Source organism: Poromitra crassiceps, assembly GCF_964638095.1.
Source record: "Poromitra crassiceps genome assembly, chromosome: 17".
In the NCBI taxonomy this organism is placed as follows: Eukaryota; Metazoa; Chordata; class Actinopteri; order Beryciformes; family Melamphaidae; genus Poromitra; species Poromitra crassiceps.
The window spans coordinates 21,060,943-21,086,946 of record NC_139635.1 but is presented as its reverse complement, the minus strand read 5'-3'; the positions used below and the strand labels follow the sequence as shown (position 1 = coordinate 21,086,946).

At 45.7% G+C, this 26,004-nt stretch overlaps 2 protein-coding genes across 2 annotated transcripts in view; one reads left to right on the top strand and one right to left on the bottom strand.

The window, feature by feature from the left end:
* LOC310792249 (uncharacterized protein) overlaps positions 1-26,004 on the bottom strand; it is a gene marked incomplete at its 3' end in the record, with an annotated part of 330,076 nt that overhangs the window by 16,576 nt on the left and 287,496 nt on the right. The window contains exons 3-5 of the mRNA XM_083653974.1: positions 20,729-20,839; positions 20,592-20,632; positions 10,862-10,975 (exon numbers count right to left, since the gene is read on the bottom strand). Coding sequence (XP_083510100.1) covers positions 10,862-10,975; positions 20,592-20,632; positions 20,729-20,801 — 228 coding nt within the window. The 5' untranslated portion in view covers positions 20,802-20,839. The remainder of the gene's footprint in view (positions 1-10,861; positions 10,976-20,591; positions 20,633-20,728; positions 20,840-26,004) is intronic.
* The window catches only part of LOC310792248 (uncharacterized protein), a gene marked incomplete at its 5' end in the record, with an annotated part of 31,178 nt that continues 29,826 nt past the window's right edge, over positions 24,653-26,004 (top strand). Inside the window, one exon of the mRNA XM_083653973.1 lies at positions 24,653-24,656. Within this exon, the coding sequence (XP_083510099.1) occupies positions 24,653-24,656 (4 nt within the window). The remainder of the gene's footprint in view (positions 24,657-26,004) is intronic.

Genomic DNA, 26,004 nt, shown 5'->3' with positions numbered 1-26,004 from the left:
CTATCTCCGCCCTGTATGTGTATTGAAGCCAAAATCCGGCCAGATCACTGAACCAGAGTCTGCGCAGTATCGCCCTTGATTCAGAACCTGTGAGAGCTCCACGCCCCTCTGAACTTTCTTATGTAGAGCTGCTGTTTCTAGAATGCGCACAGTGCGTTGTGTATTTATACACAGTCTAGCTCTGTAAATATAACACTTTAAGTTGTAATATTTTTTGTCTCGCCAAAAGTAACCAGGAAGAGTCCCATTATGAGATCAGTTTATCAAAATGACGCCTGTACGAAAATCTGATTTTGGTTGTTGGAGATTTCAGACCTCCAGGCTGCTGCTGAGTGCTCTCAGCCCGGGCCGCTGGGGGGATTGCTGTGTTGACTAAGCTAACGGCACGTTCACACACACGCCTAGAGCGACGCTTTAAGCAACGCCTAAGCAACGCCTAAAATTTAGGCGTCCTTGTTAACAGATGAGAGCGTTCACACATACCGCTGCCACGCTGCGCTGAAGCCACGCTCGCGCTGCGCCTACGCTGCGCTGCATTTATCGTTTAGGCGTCTGTTCTATTTTTCAGCATCTAGGCGCGCTGAACTGTCAAGCTGGCTGTTGTTTCTGACGGACTTGGGCCATATTTTCTACCGAGTTTGCCCAAAAGGGAGGGTGGAGCACGAATTAACGAGTGCATAGTAGGAGAGCTGTCCTTCATGTGTTCCTCTATTAACGTCTTTTCTGTCAGATGTATATATACCCCCCCTGTCTCAATGCATGTATCACTCATGGTGTTGATGACTCATAGTCACATGATTACCCGAGGGAAAATAACAATTACAGCCGGCCAGGAAATAGACAGACATCGTCACTTGCACATTGCAATAAAAAAGAGGACTCACCCATGCTATAAATCAGATCTGAAAAGTGTAAAAAACTGCTGCTCATGTGATCAGTGTAGCGCAGAGCAGGGCTTCAGTGTGGTGTCCTGTGTGAACGAAAATAGGCGCCAGGCGTGCATGAAGCAATGCCTATATGCGTAGGCGTAGCTTAAAGCGTTGCTTAAGGCGTCGCTCAAGGCGTGTGTGTGAACCGGCCGTAAGAGGAGCCAGGGCTGCTTGGCTCTCACTCAGCCTCTCACTGGGGGAAATTATCGGATGAACAGCTCTGTGTTGATTAGCCTAATGTTTCCGTGGCATTTTGATTAACTTTATGATTACATTTCTTTTGGCGCAAATGTTGGTTTAACAAATTTAACCGTGAGGCTACGTTGTTGTACCCCCCCGGTACAGTGTGGGCAGCCCAACCTAACGTTAGCCCAGTGAGTGCGTGAGCCAGGCTGCCTGGTTTATTGCCTGGTATATCGTTACTAAGAGAGGAGCTTGTGAAGAACGAACATCCCCACAGTCAAAGCATTTCCCCCAGATATGCATATAAAAACGTTTGTTGCTTTAATAGCCTACAAAAAATAAAACGTCTGTTTGTATGTCATGCTAACCCGTTAGCGATGAGCTAATGGTGGTTGTGTACTACTAGGCCTCATCTCATCTTATACCCGGGATGGGAGTTAACGTTATAAAACACATGTCGTGTCAGTTGGACAACCTGGTCAGTTCTGAAAATATGTGTCTATTATTGTGTTATTCCAGCTATCCTTATCGGTTGTTAAGTTATAGTAATATGAAAAACAGCCGACTAGCGCAAGCAGCTAACGCTAATGCTAGCCTGCATGTTAAAACCGTACCTATAACGTAGCTGGAGTAACTCATAAAACACATTTTCTGAACTTACTTCAGTCCCCAACCAACGTTAATTCCTCGCGCACAAAACATTTGTTTTCATTCCTCAAAACAATGTTATTTTTATTGGGGTCCATTGATGTCTGGTAGCCAGCACAGCCAACCATGAGCCACCCGACTTCCACGGAGCGTTAGATAACATGAAGCAGTGTGTGTTGTCTATGACGATAGATCTAAAATGTGCAGAGCCTGTCCAGCCAATGACGGCTTGAGACTGGCTGCCACAGCTGTCAATCATCAATTTTTATCCCTTTTTATATGTCAAATAACTACTTAACACATTCACTGCCAACACTTTTTTCCAATCAGTAGGTAGCTTCTGCCAAGGTTTTTTTTGAGGATTCTGGCTCATCTTTCAAGAGCCGAGGATTATTTTCTGCTAGGATTTTGTGAACACAAAATATCTCAAAAGAACTAATAGAATGTGTGCTTTCTCTGTCTAAAAGAGTTAGTTTGTAGAGTTAGTAGTTATGTAGGCATTAGCAGTTGAATACAGCATGGTTTCAGAGATTTTCAGAGAGTTTTGAGATAAATGGATTTTTAGAACCACCTCACATGCCTGTGATTATGGGTGCCCTTGGGCAAGTGTGTATACTGTATTGTGTTTGTGTGTGTGTGTGTGTGTGTGTGTGTGTGTGTGTGTATGTGTGTGCGTGCGTGCGTGCGTGCGTGATTCGATAGAACAGGCAGAACAGTCACTTTAACCATTTATTTTTGGCATCAGTGAGACATCAGACATCTACGTAAACAATATAGTTCTAAAGTTCCTCCATAACAGCACCCCACCCCCCTCTCCTTCAAACTCCTCCCTCCGTAGGTGTGTCTCTGGTGGCTTTGCAGTGTTTGTCACAGGCGAGTTTCTGCTGCCTGTCTGTGCTGCCTGGCTGCTGGCGGCCGCTCGTCGGGCGAGTCTGGATTAGACTGTAAAATCGGGCTCGTTCGTTTCTGGGTTTTCGGTTGTGAGCTTTGATGAAGCTGCGTGCGATTCTGGGCTTTCTGCTGGTGTTTCAAAGTGTGTTGCACCCAGAATCTATTTTTGGAATCGCCGTTGTGCGCCAGCGCGAAAGCGTTTTCGCCAAACCATTATTTTTCATGAGAATGGCTTCCTCATGCTTTTTCCTGGTGTTTTTTGCTCGGCTTCCTCTAGTCTGGAGAGCACTGTCGCCACTTAGTGGGTCGGTAAAATAGGTTATACACATTCAATAGCTCCCATATATTTATAGGAGATGTAAAAGGGTTTGATCCACGTCCCACCGTCAAAATTTTTTGTTTTTTTGTTTGACGAGATAACTCGTCCACGGCAGTCAACCGTTGGATTTTTTTTGACGAGAAAACTCGTCCACGGCAGTGAACGTGTTAAAGGAGAATTTCGGTTTTTTTGAACCTGGACCCATCTCCTGGCATTAATTATGATTTGGCCACTCACCCAGCGATCTCTGCGGCGTTTCTGGCCGTCCTAGCGTTGTTTTGAGATCAATAGCGTCCAAGTCAGTTGTAAAATGGAGCTCATTTGGGGCCAAGTGTGAGCCTGTCTTTCCTGCATCTAAATAGCTATTTTTATTCCCGTTTTCGCCAAATATCGTCATAATCTGATCTCTCAAGAACCACCAGAGTGATATTTCGCCAAAGGCTGTTTCCTGGAGTCGCACAGGGATCAAATTACCTCAAACGTGATCTCGGTCACCAAGTCTCGTGAAGTCCCGCGATACTTTCCTGCCGACTGGCCAAGTACAGGTAGGACGCTTTGCGGTGGTGGTTTTAGTGTAACCTATGTGGGGTTTGGCGTAACCTATGTGGGATTCGAAATAACGAAGTCCCCATGCAAGTGGATGGGAATTTTCCTTTCTGGGCTGCATGGCGTCATGTGACTTGCAATACAGAGCTTCGCCAGCATGTTCAAATGGCTTCAAAGCCCAGCGCTATTCCTGGGGGCTTGGTGGAGCTGCATCCCAGAGAGAGAGAGACTGGACATCCGAATGTTTTCATATATATATTTTTTAATCAAGTCGGTGTGAATGTTTTCATCACTTTTATAATTTTTTATTAAGTAAGTTTTTTATATCATATATATATATATATATATATATATATAAAGTCGTTCTGAATGTTTTTATGATTTTTATAATTGTTTCTAACATTTTTATCATTGGTTCTACATTTTTTATCATTGGTTTTATCATTGAATAAACTAAAAACTAAATCAAACGCTTACTGTGTGGTCTTGCGGTAAAAGTGGCTCTCCTCTTGACTTTGACCAGCTAGTGTGGCTCTCATGGAGAAAATAGTGAGGATCACTGCTCTAGGGAGATGGAGCCATGGCAGCTTAGACGAGCTCAAGATGGTTGTGTTGATGAGAGCTCGCAGTTGGAATCCGTCTGCAGACGGAGGCTAATTTGCTCTTGGCAGCCCCCCTCATGTGAGGTGTAGCCTACAGGCTGAGGGGCCAAACGCTTGTGACCCTGAGATACCTGCTGAAGATGCAGAAGGTTCCCAACAATGTGGATGCTCTAACCACCCTTCACCATGGAAGAACTACCATCACCATATAGTCCACCTTGAATTGGCGCTTGCAGCCAGATCCCAGCCAGCTGCCATGCAAAGAACTGTATTTTGTTACACCATGAGGGACATTGCTTTAGAAAAAAAATACGAATATCTATATTGTTTATTAAGACCAGCTCAAGGGGACAGGCTGAGGGGCCAAACACTTGTGACCCTGAGATACCTGCTGAAGATACAGAAGGTTCCCAACAATGTGGATGCTCTAACCACCCTTCACCAAGGAAAACCACCATGAGGAAGAACTTGCATCACGATACAGTCCACCTTGAATTGGTGCAGCCATGCCATGCAAAGAACTGTACTTTGTTACACCATGAGGGACATTCATTTAGAAATTATATATATATATATATATATATATATATATATATATATATATATATATATATATATATATATATATATATATATATATTGTTTATTAAAGTCGAGGTGAACCCGTTCGTCACGTGCATCTGAGTCCGTTTCAGACTGAAAACAAATTGAGAGGCGGACCATATACGGTGTCGATGATTTGATTTGACAATTCTGAGGACTGGCTTTGGCATTGGCCAATCCTGATGTGTTCCACCCCCAAATGGGGTGGGATTCAGCGTGTTGTGGTGCTACGCGAGTGGGATCCGCGGAGTACCAGGCAGCCAGGCTGCTTCGTGGGGAGCGAGCGGTTTCCGCCTGGAAACTCAGAGAGACGACCCCTGACAGCCAGGGAGGCTGTCAGGCCCGGAGGCGCGCGCCATTATCATTATAAATGTAAATAATATTACTGGAATGCGTGTTTTAACGAGCCAGTTACATTTCTTTGCATTCTTAGAGATTATAGTTTTTGTTTTTTGTTCATGTTTCTAACAAGTTAGTAGTTGGTTTATGGGATAGGAATTCTGCCAGATGACAGGCACTAGGCGCCATTTTCTCTTTTTGGAAGAGAAAATTATCCTGAAATGAAGATGTGATTGACAGCTGCATGTCGTGATATGATTGGTTGAAATGGGGTAGAAATTTGATAGTACTAGGTGAGGTCAGCAAACTGTACATTACTGTTATCAATGAAATCTTGAAAAATGAACTTTTGATGTGAAAAAGTGTGAAAAAAATTTGTGATTTTTTTTTGCATACATTATTGAATAGGTGCACTGCATACCCAGGTATTTGGACTAAAAGAAAAGAAAAGTCATTTTTGGGTTCAGCTCGACTTTAAGAGGTTGAATTGGTTAAATTTAGGATTAGTTGAGTCATGCGCGTAGCTACGGGTGCGCCTGGGTGTGCAAATGCCACCCACACAGGCAGCTGGCGCACCCAAACAGAAAAGGGGAAAAATTAAGTTGTGTTTCTTTGTCTGCAAAACACATCAGCTGTCATGCACAGCCTGTCGGCCATTCAGACCAATAGCGTTTTTGGAGCTGCCGTCTTTCTATAATTCATTCTCTATGTAACGCTAGACGTGCTCAACAATAACAATCAAGGAAGTTACATGCTTGTAGGCTAGAGAAGAAGAAGAAGCGTGCATGCACGCACATGTGTTGAACCAACCAACAACCAATACGAATTGTTTAATCTGGCAATAAAGAAATGTGAACTTGACATGCTATTTTAATAGCCTACTCAAAAATGCACCTCCCACTATACAGCAAAGAGAGGAGTCAATGTTTCTTGATATATGCCATTCAGATCAGAATAATTAGTCTAGTCATTAAGTTTGCTGATAATATTTCTATCATGTTAACACGTTAAGTGCCATAGCCGAGATAATTCGTCTTACATAATCCAACGCTTGAGTGCCAGAGCCGAGATTACTCGTCTTACATCTTTTTCAGTGGTTTCCACTAGCTGGCACCCTTGGGCAATATGTGAATGTGGATCCGACCTCTCCCGCTGCCCCGGAAGTACTCTAACAAAGATTTCTATATAGGGAAGGCGGGCTCTTTGATCAGCGTGGGTTGAGTAGGTAAGTTTGAGCGAGTAAGACAGAGACAGAATTACATAGCGATTTATATATAGAGAATTTCAGCAATTTAGCAATTTAGAGTCAGATTTAGAGCGAGTTGGTTAGCGTAGTTGATTTAGTTTGTTAGTTGTTAGTACAGTAGTAGTGTTTAGTATAGTCTTTATAGTAGACTTAGTTTAGATACTTAGTTAGCGGGTAGTTACAGTTAGTGTTCATTGTAGTTAGCTTAGCACATTTAGCGTTAGCGTCAATTCATTTTAGTATTTAGCCTTTATTCTAGTTCAGTTTATTCTAGTTCAGTTTGATCGAGTTGGTAGCCGGTAGATTAGCCTTATTTCAGTTCAGTTTGATCTAGTCGTAGCAGTAGTTGTTTTATTTCAGTTTAGTTGGGAGCGGGTGGCGTGTTTGTGCCATGCCGGCCAAACGCAAGCGGTCTTCGGCGGCTGCACGCAAGCGATCGGCCGATCAGAGATCACTGCTTGATTTCTTTTCCGTCCGAAACGAGCTTGTGCCGGAGACCGATTCCGAGGTCTCGGATGATGAACGGGGTGAGCCTCTGCATGTCGCGGCTGCGGCTGCAGGGCTCACGACTGAGTCCGAGTCGAGTGACCTCCAGTCTTCTCCAGACGGGGAGGATTCTGAGGAGGAGTGGGCCCCGTCGAGGAGCGAAGCTCCAGAGAGCAGTGGTAAGACGATGTTTGAGATGACTTGTGTAACTTGTGGAAATGTAATTACTATGACTATACAAAAGCCAGCAGTCAGTCAATTCATTTTACCTTATTTCAGACTCTGAACAGTCTGAAGATGAGCCTGAGGCAGCCAGCTGTAGCGGTACTGGTGCTACAGCCTCTGGTGCCAGGAAAATGGGTAAGAGCACACTTCAGAATCAGGTTTATTTTCACATCACAGGTTCCAGCCAGCATTCAGTACCACACATATAAAAAACACTATTTTATGGTAATTATGTATTTCTATAATTTGCAGATTGTGGCAGTGGAGCTGGAAGTGGGAAACGGCCTGCAGGTCCAGGCTGGAGTGGCGTTGACTGGGAGCCAACCCACATCCCCTTCACAGCTGAACCGGGTCCTCATAGTGGTGGTGCTGCTGAACCAGTTGACTTTTTCCAGCTCTTCCTGGACGATGAGCTGCTCCAGGCTATTGTAGTCCAAACTAACTTGTATGCACACCAGTGCATCAGTCAGGTCAGTGAGGCTCTGCCACATTCAAGGCTTGGGAGGTGGAAGGACACTACAGTGGCAGAACTCAAGAGCTTCTTGGGACTATACTTCCTCACTGGGATCGTCCAGAAGCCTAAACTGGCCATGTACTGGTCCACAAATGAACTGACTGCTACCCCCCACTTCAACAAAACCATGTCTCGCAACCGCTTTCAACTGCTAACAAGATTCCTCCATTTCAGTAACAATTTTGATGTTGATGGTGCAGACAAGTTGTTCAAGGTCCCGCCAGTTTTGAACGACCTGTTAGAAAAGTTCAGAGACATGTTCACACCGAGTCAAAACATTAGTATTGATGAGGGGATGCTCCTGTGGCGTGGGCGGTTGGCCTTCAAAGTGTACAACCCACAGAAACCCATAAAGTATGGGATAAAGTCCTACATCCTCTGTGACTCCCAGACAGGTTACTGCTACAACATGAAGCCGTACTGTGGTGAGCGGTCCACCCTAGGCGAGACGGTGGAGTTCCTCCTCGGGGACTTGGCAGGGCAGGGGTACCATTTGTACATGGACAACTATTACAACTCTGTTGGAATGTGTGCACAGCTGCTGGAGTGTCAGACACATGTCTGTGGCACTCTGAGGAAGAACAGGGGTGAGCCACCTGCTACCATGGTCACCAACCACACCGTGAAGCTGGGGGAAACGGTCATGCGCCACAATGGTGGCACCATGGTTCTGGCCTGGCGAGATAAAAGAATCGTGAAAATGGTTTCCACGCTGCACGACGACACGATGGAGACGGTGCAGGTCAGGCAGAAAGGCAGCAGAGAGAGGGTCGCACACACAAAACCCAAGTGTGTGGCAGACTACAACAAGTACATGAATGGGGTCGACAGATTGGATCAGAACATTGCATACTATCCGTTTGCCAGGAAGACATCCAGGTGGCCCTTCAAATTTGTCATGTACATGTTTCAGATCTCTTTTTATAACGCCTTTGTTCTGTACAAAGCTAAACACCCAGCTAAACGCCAGAGAAAGTGTGAAACATTGCTGGATTTCATCCTGAGTGTTGTCGGTGCATGGACCAGACCTGTGGTGGGGGGTGGCGGGGAGGAGGTGGGGGCTGGCGGGGAGGAGGTGGGGGGTGGCGGGGAGGAGGTGGGGGCGGGGGGCAGTGACCAACCACCCCGGCGACCATACCTGGACCCTCAATGCAGGCTGGAGGTCAATCTAGTGGGCCATGTAATGGTCCTCATACCACCCACACCCAAAAAAGATACCCCAACGAGGAGGTGTAGCATGTGTGCAAAGAAAAATCTTAGAAGAGAGTCACGCTACATGTGTGTCAAATGTGGGGTCTCATTACACAGGGGTAGCTGCTATGAGGAGTACCACTCAGACAAGAACCTTGCTCAGCGGCGCTGGCGCTGAGTAGGCATGGGTCGTAAAAAAAAAAAACCTGCCAGGGATTGTTTTTGCTCTTTGTTTGATTGTTTGCTAGCTAGCAGGAATACATAAAAAGTACCTGCTGATTTTCATGTAACTTTGTGGATGGGTGTAACATGGGCCAAGGAAGTACCCATTACATTTTGGAGCAGTTCTGGATTCGGTGTACGAGCCCAAACCGGTTTGATCACTAACCGAAAAAACCTATAAAAAAAAAAAACCTATAAAAAAAAAAAAAAGCTGAGTGACCTGTGGTCTGCTCTTGTTTTGTATTTATTTTGAGATTTATTTATTTTATTATTTGTATTATTCCTCCATTATTGAAAACAACTATTGTTCAGATGTCTGATGTCTCACTGATGCCAAAAATAAATGGTTAAAGTGACTGTTCTGGCTATTTGATTGAATTTCACAAAACTGCATTTTTCTCAGCTTTCCTTCCCAGAGGCCAAAACCATGCTGTATTCAACGGCTAATATCTACATAACTACTAACTCTACAAACTAACTCTTTTAGACAGAGAAAGCACACATTCTATTAGTTCTTTTTAGATGATTGGTGTTCACGAAGTCTTAACAGAAAAGAATCCTCGGCTGTTGTAAAATGAGCCAGAATCGTCAAAAACACCCCTGGCACAACTTACCTACAGGATTGAAAACATGGCTGGCACTCAATGTGTTAAGTCTGTGTCATAGTGTATTCAGAGCAAATAGGGAGATCTCCCTCTTTGCTCTGAATGAGTGAGAAAAGGAGAAAATACTGAATAATTACATCACAACAGTATCCTAATGTTAATTTACTAAATTAACTCTAAATATGGCAACAAATGTAAAAAAAAAAAAAAAAAAAAAAAAAAGAAAATTGAGAGTCCCTTCCCCCCAGCACCCCCTGCTTAAAGTGACCTCCAGCGGCCCTGCTGGTGGCGTCTGTTGTTTTTGGAGGAGCGATGTGGGCGTTTACTTTTTAAGCTGAAAAAGTTTAACATTAAGGAAAAGCGCCCTGATCGTCTTTTTCACTCTTCCTACTGTACCTTTTCTCCTCCCGAGGGATTTTCAACCTCTGTTGCTGCCAGAATTAGCAATAATCTGGCTTTCATGTGGACAGTGAACAACATCAAACAGACAAAACTAGCTGGCTACCGGCCGTGTGGTCATTGTGTTCTGATCCGTACTGCACGCGACTACAGGGGAAAAACAAACGGAGCACAAAAAAACACTCCGTGTGCTGTGTTTTGTGCACAATGGAAGCGCTCTGAACATGATTTTCATAGCGTTCTGACTGAAAAAAGCGCTTTGGGTGTGAACGCTTGGTGGTGGACAGTGGAGAGACAGACGATGATGAAGATGATGCAGCCGAAACAATTACGTTAATAACAGCGGGGGGACGCAGCGAAAAACACACTGATGGTTTGTGCAGCAGCAGTCAGAGGACACTGAGAACGCTACAGATCTCTCTGCAGTAGACGAACCTGCATGCCAACCAAACTTGCATTCTTTCCCGACTAGAACACTCATTTCAAAAAGTAGGTGAGACTTTTTTGAGATATCAAAGTGGTTTTACATGTTGCCAAAAAATACAATTTAATTGACTGCTTCTACCTGCTAATAATGAGTGCGAAAAGGAGCAAACATTGATGGTTATGGTCATATGGTCCTATCTTAATATTCCTCTAAATCTGGTTTAAAAAGGCCAAAAAAAAATGTGGTCAAGTGGTCCGCCCCCTGGCATACCCTGGCTTTCTGTGGCACACCCAATGAGCCAAGTCTGGCTACACTAGTGAGTTGAGTTAAATTAAGTTTAAGTTAAGTTAAGTTTTTGTGTTATCTGTGTTTAATCTGCCAAGGACCTGTCAGGGATCAGCAGCCAATTCAAGGTGGCTGCATCTGTATCTTCAGTAGCTCCTGCAGTTTCTGCTTGGAGCAAATCATCTCTGATGTTTACCTCACCTTTTTGAGAGGAGAGTATGACTGGTCCTGATCCATGGTGGCTGGATTGAGGCTCTGGTAGGTGGAGTCTGGATTGGATTTGGAGGCTGGAGCAGAGTTCTTATTGGTGGGAATCTGCAACAAACAATGTGAAGTTTAGCAAGGTGACAAGACATGACAACACACCTCAAATACAGTGGTAACCATGGAAACAGTCCTACATCTTGCATGTACGTACATCTGTCCTGCATTACCCCTACACACTATAAACAGTTTATATTATGCAAATTTTAAAGGATTTCACATTTTCTAAAATTTGATTGATGATGAGGCTCTTGTCAAAGGATGGCACACAACCTTATTCTCCATTGAAGTCGGCTGCTGCCGTTTTCCAGCAACATTGCTTACAGAAGGTCGGCTTGGAACCAAAAACAACTGAAGGAAGCCATTAGGTGTCATGGTAAGGTTAGATGGTGTAGTGTGTGGACCCAAATGCAGAGGAGAGAGAGGCAGCAGGCAAGGCAATGCAGACCAGGCAGGCCGGAGCGGAACGCCAGCACCGGAGCCAGGAGGCAGAAGACCCAGACCGGAGCCAGGAGGCGGCACGCCAGGACCGGAGCCAGGAGGCGGAACACGCGGACCAGAGCCAGGAGGCGGAATGCCAGGACCGGAGCCAGGAGGTGGAACGCCAGGACCGGACCCAGGAGGCGGAAGGCCAGGACCGGACCCAGGAGGCGGAACGCCAGGACTGGACCCAGGAGGTGGAAGGCCAGGACCGGACCCAGGAGGCGGAGGACCAGGACCAGACCCGGGCGGCGGAGGACCAGGACCGGACCCAGGCGGTGGAGAACCAGGACCGGACCCAGGAGGCGGAGGACCAGGACCGGAGCCAGGAGTCGGAGGACCCGGACCAGAGCCAGGAGGCGGAGGACCAGGACCGGACCCAGGAGGCGGAAGGCCAGCACTGGAGTCAGGAGGCGGAAGACCAGGGCTGGAGCTGAGAGACACAAGACCAGAGTACCTGGGAGACACCGGGACCAGTGGCACACACTGCACAGGAAGTTCCCGCACCACAGGAAGCTTGCAGGGTGCCGGAACTGGTGGCTCCCGCAGCACAGGAACAGGAAGTCTGCGGCGCGCAGGAACTGGTGGCTCCCGCAACACAGGAAGCTTGCGGGGCGCCGGAACCGGTGGCTCCTGTAGCACAGGAAGTCTGCGGGGTGCAGGAACTGGTGGCTCCCGTAGCACAGGAAGTCTGCGGGGCTCCCATAGCACAGGAAGTCTGCGGGGCGCAGGAACTGGTGGCTCCCGTAGCACAGGAAGTCTGCGGGGCGCAGGAACCGGTGGCTCCCGCAACACAGGAAGTCTGCGGGGCGCAGGAACCGGTGGCTCCCTTAGAACAGGAAGTCTGCGGGGCGCAGGAACCGGTGGCTCCCTTAGCACAGGAAGTCTGCGGGGCGCAGGAACTGGTGGCTCCCTTAGCACAGGAAGTCTGCGGGGCGCAGGAACCGGTGGCTCCCTTAGCACAGAAACAGGAAGCTTGCGGGGTGCCGGAGCCGGTGGCTCCCGCAGCATAGGAACAGGAAGTCTGCGGGGCGCAGGAACCGGTGGCTCCCGCAACACAGGAAGCTTGCGGGGCGCCGGAACCGGTGGCTCCCGTAGCACAGGAAGTCTGCGGGGCGCAGGAACCGGTGGCTCCCGTAGCACAGGAAGTCTGCGGGGCGCAGGAACCGGTGCCTCCCGTAGCACAGGAAGTCTGCGTGGCGCCGGAACCGGTGGCTCCCGTAGCACAGAAACAGGAAGCTTGCGGGGTGCAGGAACCGGTGGCTCCCGCAACACAAGAAGAGAACGTTTGCGGGCTGTCGGAACTGGTGGCCCCTGCAGTCCAGGAACAGACCGCACCAGGACCATGAGACCATGGGGAGCAGAGACTGGAGGCTCCCTAGCACTGGGCAGTGAGGGCTCTGTAGAACTGGGCAGTGAGGGCTCTGTAGAACTGGGCAGTGAGGGCTCTGTGGCACTGGGCAGTGAGGGCTCTGTAGCACTGGGCAGTGAGGGCTCAGTAGCACTGGGCAGTGAGGGCTCTGTAGCACTGGGCAGTGAGGGCTCTATGACACTGGGCAGTGAGGGCTCTATGACACTGGGCAGCGAGGGCTCTATGACACTGGGCAGCGAGGGCTCTGACACTGGGCAGTGAGGGCTCTATGACACTGGGCAGTGATGGCTTACCCTTGTGGCGCCGCCGATGCTGGGGCTTCTGCTGCTGGGACCTGAGGCTTAGAGGACCACCCCGAGCCAGGCGGGTACCCCAGTAAGGGTTCAGGGCTGGGGGCGGCTGCTGGTGAACTAGCTGCTCTGCGCAACGGGCTGCCTCTTGCGCCAAAAACTGAAAAATTGTAATTTTCTTGGGTTCAGTGGCCTGGTTGGGTTTAACACAGGGCTGAGACGGAGACTTGGAGTGTGGGTGCAGATATTCTTGCAGTCTAGCCTTGACAATATCCAGGTGGGGGACAAAGTGACTCACCCATGGCCTCTCCTTCAACCAGCATTGCTGGGCTGTGATGTCCTACATCCATGATGCTTGTAGATGGTGAGGAGAGGCCATGAGCTGAGTCACTGTCCGGTCAAAGGCGACTTTGTCCATGAAAAGACGTTTCTCTGCTGGGTCCATCTTTATGGTCGAATCATTCTGTCATGGTATGGTTAGATGGTGTAGTGTGTGGACCCAAATGCAGAGGAGAGAGAGGCAGCAGGCAAGGCAATGCACACCAGGCAGGCAAGGTTTTTAGGAGAAAATAAGTCTTTACTGAATCATTCAAAAACAAAACAACAAAACCCACTAGCCAGAGGCTAGGCTATACTCAGGAACAAAATGTCAAAACATACAGATCACTAGGACAGGGTTGCTGATACATACCACACCGGAGAACAGATAGACAATGATTCGACAAGGACAACACACAGACTGAGACAATATATACACAAAGGGATAATCAGGAACATGGGAGACAGCTGGGGAGGCAGGAACACAGGGGGCAAAACGGGAGAGCTGATTGGTGGGGAGAACTCAGGTAATGGGGCAGACTAACGAGACACATAGGCAACAGGTGGGAGGAATTAAGACCGACTAACAAGGGAACATGGGCAACAAGTGGGGAGAAGACAGACTAATACACATGGGAAAACCATAACAAACTCCTTTCTCTATAAAAGGTCCACTGAGTTTACTCCTCAGAAATCACACACATACAGCAGGCCACACCGTGGCCTGGGCGTTACACTAGGGAGATTGAGCCATGGCAGCTTAGACCAGCTCAAGATGGTTGTGTTGACGAGAGCTCGCATTTGGAACCCTTCTGTAGGCAAAGGATAATTTGCTCTTGGCAGCCCCCCTCATGCGAGGTCTAGCCTACAGGCTGAGGGGCCAAACACTTGTGACCCTGAGATACCTACTGAATATTTTGAAGTTTCCCAACAATGTGAATGCTCTGACCACCTGTCACCAAGGAAGACCACCATGAGGAAGAAGTTGCATCACCATACAGTGGCAGACACCTTGAACTGGCACTCCCAGCTGGATCCCAGCCGGCTAGATGTCATGCAAAGAACTGTACTTTGTTCACTGTTTGGGGTCGTTACTCAAAAATGTAATATATCGTCGCTGTGCAATGAAAACCACCTAAGTCCATTTTTTATGATTTTTACTTTTGAGTATAAATGGAATATATCCATTCTCCTGCATCTACTGGCAGGTTTTGGCGTCTAAATGACCAATAAAAACACGTTTTACTGGGTAAAGTATGTAACACGTACCACCATTGGATGCTAGACCCGCCCATCACCTCACGTATGTGACAGTCAGACCTCCATGCTCCGCCCCACCTCATGAGGACTTCCCCAGAAAAGTCACCAGGCAGCTGCTGACCCGAATGCCGGCTGTGTTTCGGCTTGGTTTTGTGTGATTCTGGCATCGTCTGACGTAAATAGATCAATAAGGTGTTTTCGGGTTGTCCTTGGGCTGCAAACTCATTTAAAGTATGCAAATCGCAGTTGTTTCTGACAAGAATAATGTCACGTTACTCCGGGACTGCTCAACCCATGACAGAGCCACTCTCCTCGGCTTGGCAGAGTGAAGCGATCCGCCGCGCGTCCCCGCTGCCTGGAGCACAGCGGCTCGTGCGCGCGCTCTAAAAGGCAGGCTCCCACACGCTGCTGTCTGGCCGCCAGAAAGTGCTTCAGACTCCGTGTGATTATCCTGTAACAGCATTTGAGCTTATTCAGGTAAGATATTTATAATGTAATGACACATTCAGCGATAAACTGTCTACAATGAAGACATGTGTCAAATATGACAACGTGGTGTTCAGTATTTTATGAGCACGGGGTTTTTCCCATTTCCTGAAAAGTTGGCGATTTGGAGATACGTGGCTTTCATTGCACAGCGACGATATTACACATTACACATTACTTTAAAAACCAGTAATGACTTACTTTACTTAATTACTCCCTGGAGCAAGTCATTCGTTACACTACTCGTTACATTAATTGTGCGTTAGTCGTCAACATCGCCTGAGATGCATCACGTAATTGCCAGTTAACAACATTAAACCTTACATATGCCCACATATCAGCACAAATCCCTATCCTAATCAGGAGGACATACACACCTTTTACACCTGACTGGAACAAAGTCGGTGGAGCTCCCCCTCGTGGTGTAGCCGTGCACATCCCTGGCTTTTCTAAAATAATTTAACTCATTGAGTGCCATTGACGTCTAAAGACGTCAATTCAAATAGTAACGTAGAGTGCCATTGACGTCTAAAGACGTCAATTGCGTTTTTTGACGGTGGGACGTGGATCAAAGCCTGATGCATCTCCTGTAAAAATATGGGGGATTTTGAAGGTGTATAAGCTATTTTACGGACCCATTAGGTGGCGACAGTGCTCTCCGGATTAGAGAAAGATGAGAAAAAAGAGTAGAAGAAGCCGTGGGGAAACGGAAACCGATGCATGCTGTAACGTTAGCTGTGAACAGCAGCCAATCTGCTCCCACAATTGAGCCTTTCTGTCTCTGTTGCGATCCATATGATTAGTTGCCAGAAAAGGAGCACCCGACACCAGCGTCTTTCTGAAAAGTTAAATTATTCTCAGCTGGGAGCGCTGGGAGCCGGCGCACAAAAACGGCGGAGCGCTGTGAAAATAGACGCTGGGTGCAGCGCACTTTGAAACGTGCAGCAGAAAGTTCAGAGCAAACACAGCAGAGAGCCACCAGAGACACTCCCACGGAGGAGGAGTTTGCAGTTGAGGGGGGTGGGGCACGCAGGGCACCATACAACACCGACCCAGACAGCAGGCTCGATGGACAGATTGGCAAACACAAGCTGGAATACCTGATGCCCACCAGCAGTAAATCAAGACCAGCAAGAAGGTGTAGGGTCTGCGCACGCAGGGGCCAGCGCTGCTGGTTGCAGCTAAAAAATATTATTTCGCCATCAAAATTCCTTTGTTTTTGCTGTTTTATTGAAGGAAATTACTGTTCAGATATTTGAGGTGTCAGTACATCAGAAAATATTAGCTTCAGAGTCAGTGATGTGCTTGAAATGCTTCATTTCACAAAAGGCTCATTATCTCAGGTTCTAGTTTGAAACATCTGTTTTTGGTGAAACCAACCTATCTTCTACTGCTGATAACTAAAGAACGGAAAATGATATAAATAAACTTTTTTTGCTGATGATACAAGAGAGTCTCATCGTTTTTGGGCGTGTTCGGTGTTTACATATCACATAATATCACACAATATTCTGTGGGTCTTGAGAAATCACTGAAAACGCTCTGAAAGGGCTGGCACTGGGAGCGTCCGTTTTCCAGAAATGGCTGGCAGCCAATGAGTTAAGAGGTACGTTGGCACTACATTATTTACTATCCTGTGCACGATGCAAAGTTTAATCTGGTTTACCCCCTCCTCTACTCTACTCTACTCTGCCATCGTTTGTGCAGCAGTTTGCGTCCCTCTTATGCCATCTTCCCTGCGTCTTACGCTATCGTCTACTTCCACCATTCAGTTTTGCCTAAAGCGCAGACACAGGTGTAGGCGTGGCCCAAGTGTGTCCGTGCAAAATAATGGCCTTTGCGCGCTTCTTATGTTATCGTCTCCCTCCCGCAAATGTAATTTTTGCACATTTGATACCATCACCAGGTTCCGAGCGTAAACACAGGTTTGGGCATCGCCCATGCCAAACCAGGCGCTTCTGCGTAGTGTTAGGAAAAAATCCCTTGCGTGGACGCAATTTTAAGACCACCTAATAGCAGGTCTTAGCGCTAAAAAACCCACTGTGCCTGAGTGCACGTAGTATTCTCCACCCAGTGCAGAAAATCCTCGCTTGTCTACATTATGCATGGCATGGATGTCCCTCTCTCTCCAACACCTCGTGTGCACATACCCCCCTCCTCAGAATGCCACGTTGATTTTCAACTACATTGCAGAAAAAAATCACACCTTGATTTAAAAATGATAATTTGTTTGTCATAGTTTTATTAGCCTACATATTTCCCGACCATACAGGTCTGTGGTGTTAGGTGTATATAACAATAGATTACTTTTGAGAAAGTTGTGCCGGCCAGTACAGTAACCTCTTTCCCTGCAATTGCACGCATGCAAGACCAGCTTCTCCACAGCGCGGATGGCGTGACCGCTGTCAATAGCTTAAACAGAGTGGACAATTTCTCATATTGAAATAGGCTAGAATTAAATTATCACACATCCCTAGTAAAGAAACAAATATTTTTACATGTGTATGTAGTCTATATGAATGAATCGTCTAATTACAGTAAGCGCACGCTTTGGGACATACAGTAATAACACCATGGGGATATTCACTGCGTAACTGTACGGCAGCCCTTTTATGTGTTTCAAATGGAATTTCGTTTATATTGAATCTGAACTAGTTCATCCTTGTTTTTTTTCCACTTTCCCAGAATTGCCTTCCCCCAGATGGATTATTTTGACTGTCATTTGTAGCATTGTGCTTTAGGAAACTATTGGCCTGCTTGTCATGTATGAAGTCTGCCTTTCTCATCTCTAATTCCCCTTGCCCTATGTCTCAGTAAAAGCACCCTGCACTCAGCGTGTTGGAAGCTGCGTCTCATCCGCAGGCTGTCACAGACGTGACGCTGTGGCTTTTAACTCATTGAGTGCCAATGACGTCTAAAGACGTCCATTCAAATAGTAACGTAGAGTGCCAATGACGTCTAAAGACGTCAATTGCGTTTTTTGACGGTGGGACGTGGATCAAAGCCTGATGCATCTCCTGTAAAAATATGGGGGATGTTGAAGGTGTATAGCTATTTTACGGACCCATTAGGTGGCGACAGTGCTCTCCAGATTAGAGAAAGGTGAGGAAAAAAACAGAGAAGAAGCCGTGGGCACTGGGCACACAGAAACCGATGCATGCTGTAACGTTACCTGTGCCAATCTGCTCCCACAATTGAGCCTTTCTGTCTGTTGCGATAGCCCCTCCACATGATTAGTTGCCAGAAAAGGAGCACCCGACACCAGCGTCTTTCTGAAAAGATAAATTATTCTCAGCTGGAAGCGCTGGGAGCCGGCGACAAAAACGGCAGAGTGCTGTGAAAATAGGCTGGGTGCAGCGCACTTTGAAACATGCAGTGGAAAATTTAGAGCAGAGAGCCACCAGAGACACTCCCACGGAGGAGGAGTGTGCAGTTGAGGGGGGTGGGGCACGCAGGGCACCATACAACACCGAACCAGACAGCAGGCTCGATGGACAGACAGATTGGCAAACACAAGCTAGAATATCTGATGCCCACCAGCAGTAAATCAAGACCACGCAGGGGCCAGCGCTGCTGGTTGCAGCTAAAAAATATTATTTTGCCATCAAAATTCCTTTGTTTTCGCTCTTTTATTGAAGGAAATTATTTTTGAGGTGTCACTACATCAGAAAATATTAGCTTCAGAGTCAGTGATGTGCTTGAAATGCTTCATTTCACAAAAGGCTCATTATCTCAGCTTCTAGTTTGAAACATCTGTTTTTGGTGAAATCAACCTATCTTCTCTGGCTGATAACTAAAGAACGGAAAATGATATCAATAAACTTTTTTTTGCTGATGATACAAGAGAGTCTCATCGTTCTTTGGGCGTGTTCGGTGTTTACATAGTAATATCAAACAATATTCTGTGGGTCTTGAGTTATCACTGAAAACGCTCTGAAAGGGCTGGCACTGGGAGCATCCGTTTTCCAAAAGTGGCTGGCACTCAATGAGTTAAGGATGTACATGATCACACCTGTGAATAGTTTTGGGCATAAACATGCCTGGAGGTTTGCACAGCGGGCCGACGCCCACAATTAAGGCTCTGCCCGGCGCTATTCGCAAAATTACCGCCTTTGCGATGATAGAGCCTGTAGTGCCTTACACTACTCGTTACCGACAAATGTAATGTGATTACAGTAACGTGTTAAAGTAACGCGTTACTCCCAACACTGACTTTGTTGCATCATAGGGGACATTGCTTTAGAAAAAAAAAGCTATATTGTTTATTAAGAGATTGAATTGGTTAAAGTTATGATTAGTTGAGTTAAATTTAAGTATATTAAGTTTCTGTGTTATCTTTGTTTAATGTGCCAAGGACCTATCAGGGATCAGCCGCCAATTCAAGGTGGCTGCATCTGTATCTTCAGTAGCTCCTGCAGCTTCTGCTTGTAGCAAAGCATCTCTGATGTTGACATTACCTGTCTGACAGGAGAGCATGACTGGTCCTGATCCATGGTGGCTGGATTGAGGCTCTGGTAGGTGGAGTCTGGATTGGGTGTGGATGCTGGAGCAGAGTTCTTATTCATGGGAATCTGCAACAAACAATGTGAAGTTTAGCAAGGTGACAAGACGTGACAGCACACCTCAAATACAGTGATAACCATGGAAACAGTCCTACATCTTGCATGTACGGTACATCTGTTCTGCATTAACTACACACTATATATTTATATTATGCAAATTTTAAAGGATAGAAAATGAACAGTCCTGCATGTTCTGCAGTTATGCATCAATCAGGGAATCCATCCAAGCTTGTTTCAACACCTCAATAACCGGAATTCAACTCACCCGACCATGCCACTTTATGCTAATTTTACCAAGCAGTTTATTTATTTATTGTTATTCAACAGATTATATTATGTTTTCTCTGTTTTAAAGCATAATAGTTTGTACTAGTGCTAACACTAGTGCTTGGGAGTGGTGGCCCAATGGTTAGAGAAGCGAGCTTGTGACCGGAAGGTCGTCGGTTCAATCCCCGGGACCGGCAGGATAAATCTGGGTGGGGAAAGTGAAAAGGCAGCGCTTGCCCCTCCCTCATTACCACCACTGAGGTGCCCTTGAGCAAGGCCCTTAACCCCAACTGCTCCAGTGGAGCTGATCAGTGGCCAGCAGATCAGACTGTGGTTGTACTGGTCAGCTTCCAGGTATGAATGTGTGTGTGAATGTGAACAGGGCACTCCTGAAAAAGAGAGCATTGCTCTCAGTGAGACTCCCCCTGTATAAATATAGGTAAAAAAAACAAAAACATAACAGTGCTACTTTTACAAGTGGAACTGTAATTTTACAAGTGGAACTGTAATTTTACATACACCTACAGCGACATGTCAAGAAAAATCCAACCAACATACTTTAGGTTTTAGAAGCCATGGCAGAAACCAACAATGACAGTGAAAATAGATACAAAGAAAAAAGAAAAACTCACCTGCAAATTTCTGCTATCTGAGTTTCCCCTGGGGTTCGAACCTGTGGACAGGGAGCACAAAGGTGTGTGTGTGTGTGTGTGTGTGTGTGTGTGTGTGTGTGTGTGTGTGTGTGTGTGAGTGAGTGAGAGAGACTCACTTTCCCTCTTTGTCTTCCACTTGTAGAGCAGCAGCAGAATGACGGTCAGCAGTACAACCACCACCACCACCATCACCGTCACAAAAACAACTGACAATTCAGGGCGAGAGACTTATGGGGAGAGTGGGGAAGATGAGAGAGAGCAAGTGAGAAAGAGAAAGGCAGGGGATATTATCATTATTGTTATCATTATTCCTATTTCTATAGTAATAACGATAGTCTATTACTATTGTTATGATTATTACTACTGTGCATTATTATGTACTTCTACTACAGTGTGAATGGTATTGTGATTGCTGCACTACTGTGCAACGTGGTCTCTCCCTCTAGCCCAGGGGTGGGCAACTATTTTTCATGGGGGGCCACATGAGAAACCCAGATTGTTGCCGGGGGCCGAACAAATATTGTCATGCCGTAACCCATGGATGGGCAACTTTGATGATAGAGAGGGCCACAAAAAATGTCCTCGCTACCAGATTTTGCTGAGGGCTGAACGGCGCCAGCACGAAAAATTTGGGGCATTTGAAGCCAGGTTTAGAGGAATAACTCATTTTAAATTAACAATTGTGATGTCATTATTCAGTCTTAACCACCAATATTTGATCCTTTTCCTCACTCACTCTTATGTCACCACCTGCTCTCCCTGCAGGGCTTGAAATTAACTTTTTTCACCACCTGCCAATATGGCTGCTAGATTTTAAAGTTACCAGCCAATTAGAATTTCCACTAGCCGAAATGTTTTTCTTGAAATAAACCAGAATATGAGTGGGTTAATTTAAGCATAAGTATCAGTAAGCGGCCCGGGATTCTCAAAGCCTGTGTTGAGGGTCACACAAGAACAAAAACGCACTCTTGAAGCTAAATAAATCCAAAACCAACAAGTTAATTATTTAAATTTCTACTTCAATTTCGAACAGTCATTTCTTAAACATGAGATTACTTTTAGCCTTTTAGTCATAAATATTATTGAAAGATATTCCATATTTCAGACTGAAATGCTATAACAGAAGAGTATTGCCCAGAATGACATGAACATTTGGACACTTATTCAGCGGGTATATTGCATGTTGCGTTCAAGTGCACTGTAAAAAAAAAAAATTTTTTTTTTTTTTTTTTGCAATTCCATCGCGGGCCACACAGGGGGCGCCCGCGGCAACATACGGCCCGCGGGCCGTATGTTGCCCATGTATGCTCTAGCCCCTCTCTCTCTCTCTCTCCCTCCACCCCTCTCTCCCTTTCTCCCCTCCCTCTTTCTCTCCCTCTCTCTCTCCCCCTCCCTCCCTCCCTCCCTCTCTTTTTCTCTCTCTCCCCTCCCTCTCTCTCCCCCTCCCTCCCCCTCTCTCTCCCCCTCCCTCCCTCCCTCTCTCTTTCTCTCCCTCCCTCCCTCTCTCTCTCCCCTCCCTCTCTCTCCCCCTCCCTCCCTCCCTCTCTCTCTTTCTCTATCCTACCACGAAATCTTGCACTTACTGTATATCTATTGTTTTTCTTTGCATTGTTTATTTAACCTGTAATGTACATTATATGTTGGGTGTATATTGTAATTCATTGTAGGTCCTGTTCTTACTGTAACAACAGGGACCATGTTGGAAATAAGTGATTGCACTTTCACATTGTGTTGTTTTTTTATATCCATAATAAAATAAAATAAAATAAAATAAAATAAAATCTCTCTACCCTCCCGCTCAAGGCAGATGAATGGCCACCTAGAGCCAGGTCTGCTGAAGGCTTCTCCCCCATTAAACGTGTCTTTACATGACACCATCAAGTGCTTGATTTGATTTGATTTGATTTGATGGTTACAAATTGAAATACAATGTACTAAACAAAGTACAGACACGAATCTCAAGGAATAACATCAAGGATAAAGCACAATAAAGTCAAGACTTATTTCCATTGTGGTCCTTAAGTCTTAAACAGGTATAAAAAAGCAATACAATCATGAAAATAATTAACAGTTACTTAAAAACACATGGCTGCTTGTACATTTTAAGTGGAGGGGCAACATGTTCCAGTTTGTAGCCCCGATAAATGAGGAGCACTTACTTAAGTTTGTTTTAAAGCCAGGTAGACGCAAGTCAGCAGTACTGGCTCTAGTGTTGTGGGAGTGTGTATCTCCACTCCTCTGAAAGTGACTGCTGAGATAGTCAGGGGCCCTGTCCTGTTGTTATAGATGTTATGGACTATGTTAAGTTGGAGCTGGACATATCTAGCATCCAAGGGGAGCCAGCCCAACTTCTGGAAGAGTTCTTTTCCCACATGGTCTCTAGGGGCTAGACCTAGAGTTAGCCTTACTAATTGGTTCTGGGAAACCTGCAGTTTCTCCTTTAAAACCTTGGTCAGACCTCCGTACCAAGAAGAGATAGCATAATCAAAGCAAGAGGAAACAAGAGAGTTGGCTAACAGAAAAAGACTGGCCTGGTCTAGAAAAGGGGCTTTTCTGGCCAGAAACTTAGTTCGGCCAATCACCTTACGAATTGTTTTTAGGGCCATGGTATCGCCTCCTATAGCTACTGTCTAGGTGGCAGCCTAAATAGCTGACTGAGGCTTTTGCTGCAAAGGACTGGCCCTCAAGAACAATAGTAGGCGAGACCAATTTGCATAACCTGGGTTTAGAACCGAAAATAACATATTCTGTTTTGGCCATATGAAGGGAAAGTTTGTTATCTGTAAGCCAGGATTTTATTTTCTTAAATTCCTCACAAAGAGTAGCTTGAAGCCTCTCCACGTCCTTGTCAGAGGACAGGATCGCAGAATTATCGGCATACAGAAACATGTTGACATTGCAGGCAGTTTGCAGGTCATTAATGTAAATTAAAAATAATAAAGGGCCTAAGACACTCTCCTCCGGGACCCCACAGGTCACAGGCCAGGCAGTGAATATTTGACAATGAAAGACAATTTTTGATCTCTACCTGTAAGGTAGGAGATGAACCATCTCAGACAAGGGGGGCTAACGCCTAAAGCAGACAATTTAGAAAAGAGCAAATCGTGGTCAACAGTGTCAAAGGTCTTTTGAAGATCGATCAAAATCATGCCGCAGAGCTTGCAGCATCCATTTCTGTTCTAATAAAATCTGTTAAGAAAAGCAGGCAGGAATCGGTAGAGTGAGACTTTCTGAATCCAGACTGGAATTTGAATAACAGTTTAGAGTCGTTTAAATACTCATACAGCTGTTCGTGAATTACTTTTTCAAGGACCTTGGAAGTGACACTGAGAATCGAAATCGGCCTGTAGTTGCCTGGGTCAGACCTGCAACCTTTCTTAAAAAAGAGGAATTGTTTTAGCATGTTTCATGTCATCTGGGACAATGCCTTGTGCCAGGGAGAGGTTAACAATATAAGCAACAAATGGTGCTATAGAGTCGGCCGCATCCTTAAGGAACCTCGCTGAAATGTTGTCAAGACCCGTGGCTTTAGCACACTTGAGGCCTTTTAAAAGTTTGGCGATGCTTTCAACCGAGACAGGTTTAAACGAGAAATTGTTGGGTGTAACACCCAATCGTGCGTAAAAATCAAGGAGACGGTCCTGGCCAAAAGTTACAGGGCCAGACCCAGAGGGCAGGCAATCAACAGGTTTTCGAGCAATTGAAGTAAAAAAAAGTTGTTAAAGTGATCTGCAATTTGTTTCTTGTTACTGACAATCTTCCCATCAACCTGCAGGGATAAGCAAGGACTGGAGTTAATATTGGATTTGGTTGTACAACCCAAACTTTTTAGGGTTTTCCACAATGCCTTTGGGTTATCCTTATTCTCCATAATCTGGTCAGAGAAATAGTTAGATTTAGCCTCTCTGACTTTGAGCTGAACCTCCTAAGATTCCTAAGATTTTTAAACAGAAGGAAATCTGCTTGATCCCTAGATTGTTTAAAGACAGACAAAGCTTTATCTCTAGTGCAGATGGCTTCACAAATCTCCTGATTGAACCATGGGTGGGATCTCTGCTTTACTCTGACAGATCTAGCTGGGGCTACTAGATCAATGGCTGAGATGAACAAGGATTTCAAATGTACCCAGGTAAGGTAAAGGTAAAGGTAAAGTCCCACTGATTGTCACACACCTGAGTGTGCAAAATTTGTTCTCTGCATTTGACCCATCCCCTGGGGGAGCGGTATCCCCTGGGGGAGCGGTATCCCCTGGGGGAGCGGTGAGCGGCAGCAGAGCGGGAATCATATGGTGATCTAACCCCCCAATTCCAACCCTTTGATGCTGAGTGCCAAGCAGGGAGGCAAATGGGTTCCATTTTTATAGTCTTTGGTATGACTCGGCCGGGGATCGAACTCACAACCTCCCAGTGTCAGGACGGACACTCAAACCACAAGGCCACTGGCAAGGTTGACGTCGTCTGTGTACTCGGATTCTTGCTGTTTTTTGGCAATGTCCTTTTTTCTTCCTGGTAGAGTATTACTGTGTTATTGGTGGGTGTGTGTGCCTGGTCTGATGTGTATTCTGTACATTAATATACATATATGTATAAAAATTATTGTATGTGTAATGAAGTTATTATGCATATAATGTATACTATATGGTGTGCATGATGTATATTATATTGTAATATACATTCTGTATAGAAATGTTGTGTACATTGGATAAATTCTTAGATGTATTGGTTCAACACAAGTTAATACCAAAGCATTGGGTTATTGGGGTAATATTGGAATGCATTATTAGGAATAAGTATTGATAAGGGATATGTGGGTGGATTTATGATATTGTGTGTGTATGGGTAAGTTTGTATATGTTGTATATATACATACATATATATGCATGTATGTATGTATGTGTATACATGTATACATGAGCGTGTATGGAGGAGGGTGGGATTTGGGATATGCATATATAGGTATGTATGAATTGGTTTATGAATGAATTGGGGCAGGACTCGATAAGCCTAGGCTTCTTCCTGCCCCTTTTCAAACAGTTTGCCTTTTTTATGTTTGAGTTTACGTATTTTCCTTTTGATGAAGTCTATCAGACTTTTATGTTTACTGGTTTTTTTCACTTTATGTATTGTTTTTAACTGTTTGAAATAAATTGTTTCAATCAATGACGGATGACCAGTTCAGAGCTATGGCATAGCTACGGGTGCGCCTGGGTGTGCCAATGCCACCCACACAGGCAGCTGGCACACCCACAAAGAAAGGGGGGAAAAAATAAAGTTTTTTGCTTGTTTGTCTGCAAAACACATCAGCTGTCATGCACAGCCTGTCATGCGTAGGCTGGCTCAGACTACAGGATTTTTGGCCCGATTTATGCCCGATTTAGCCCTCCCGAGAATCT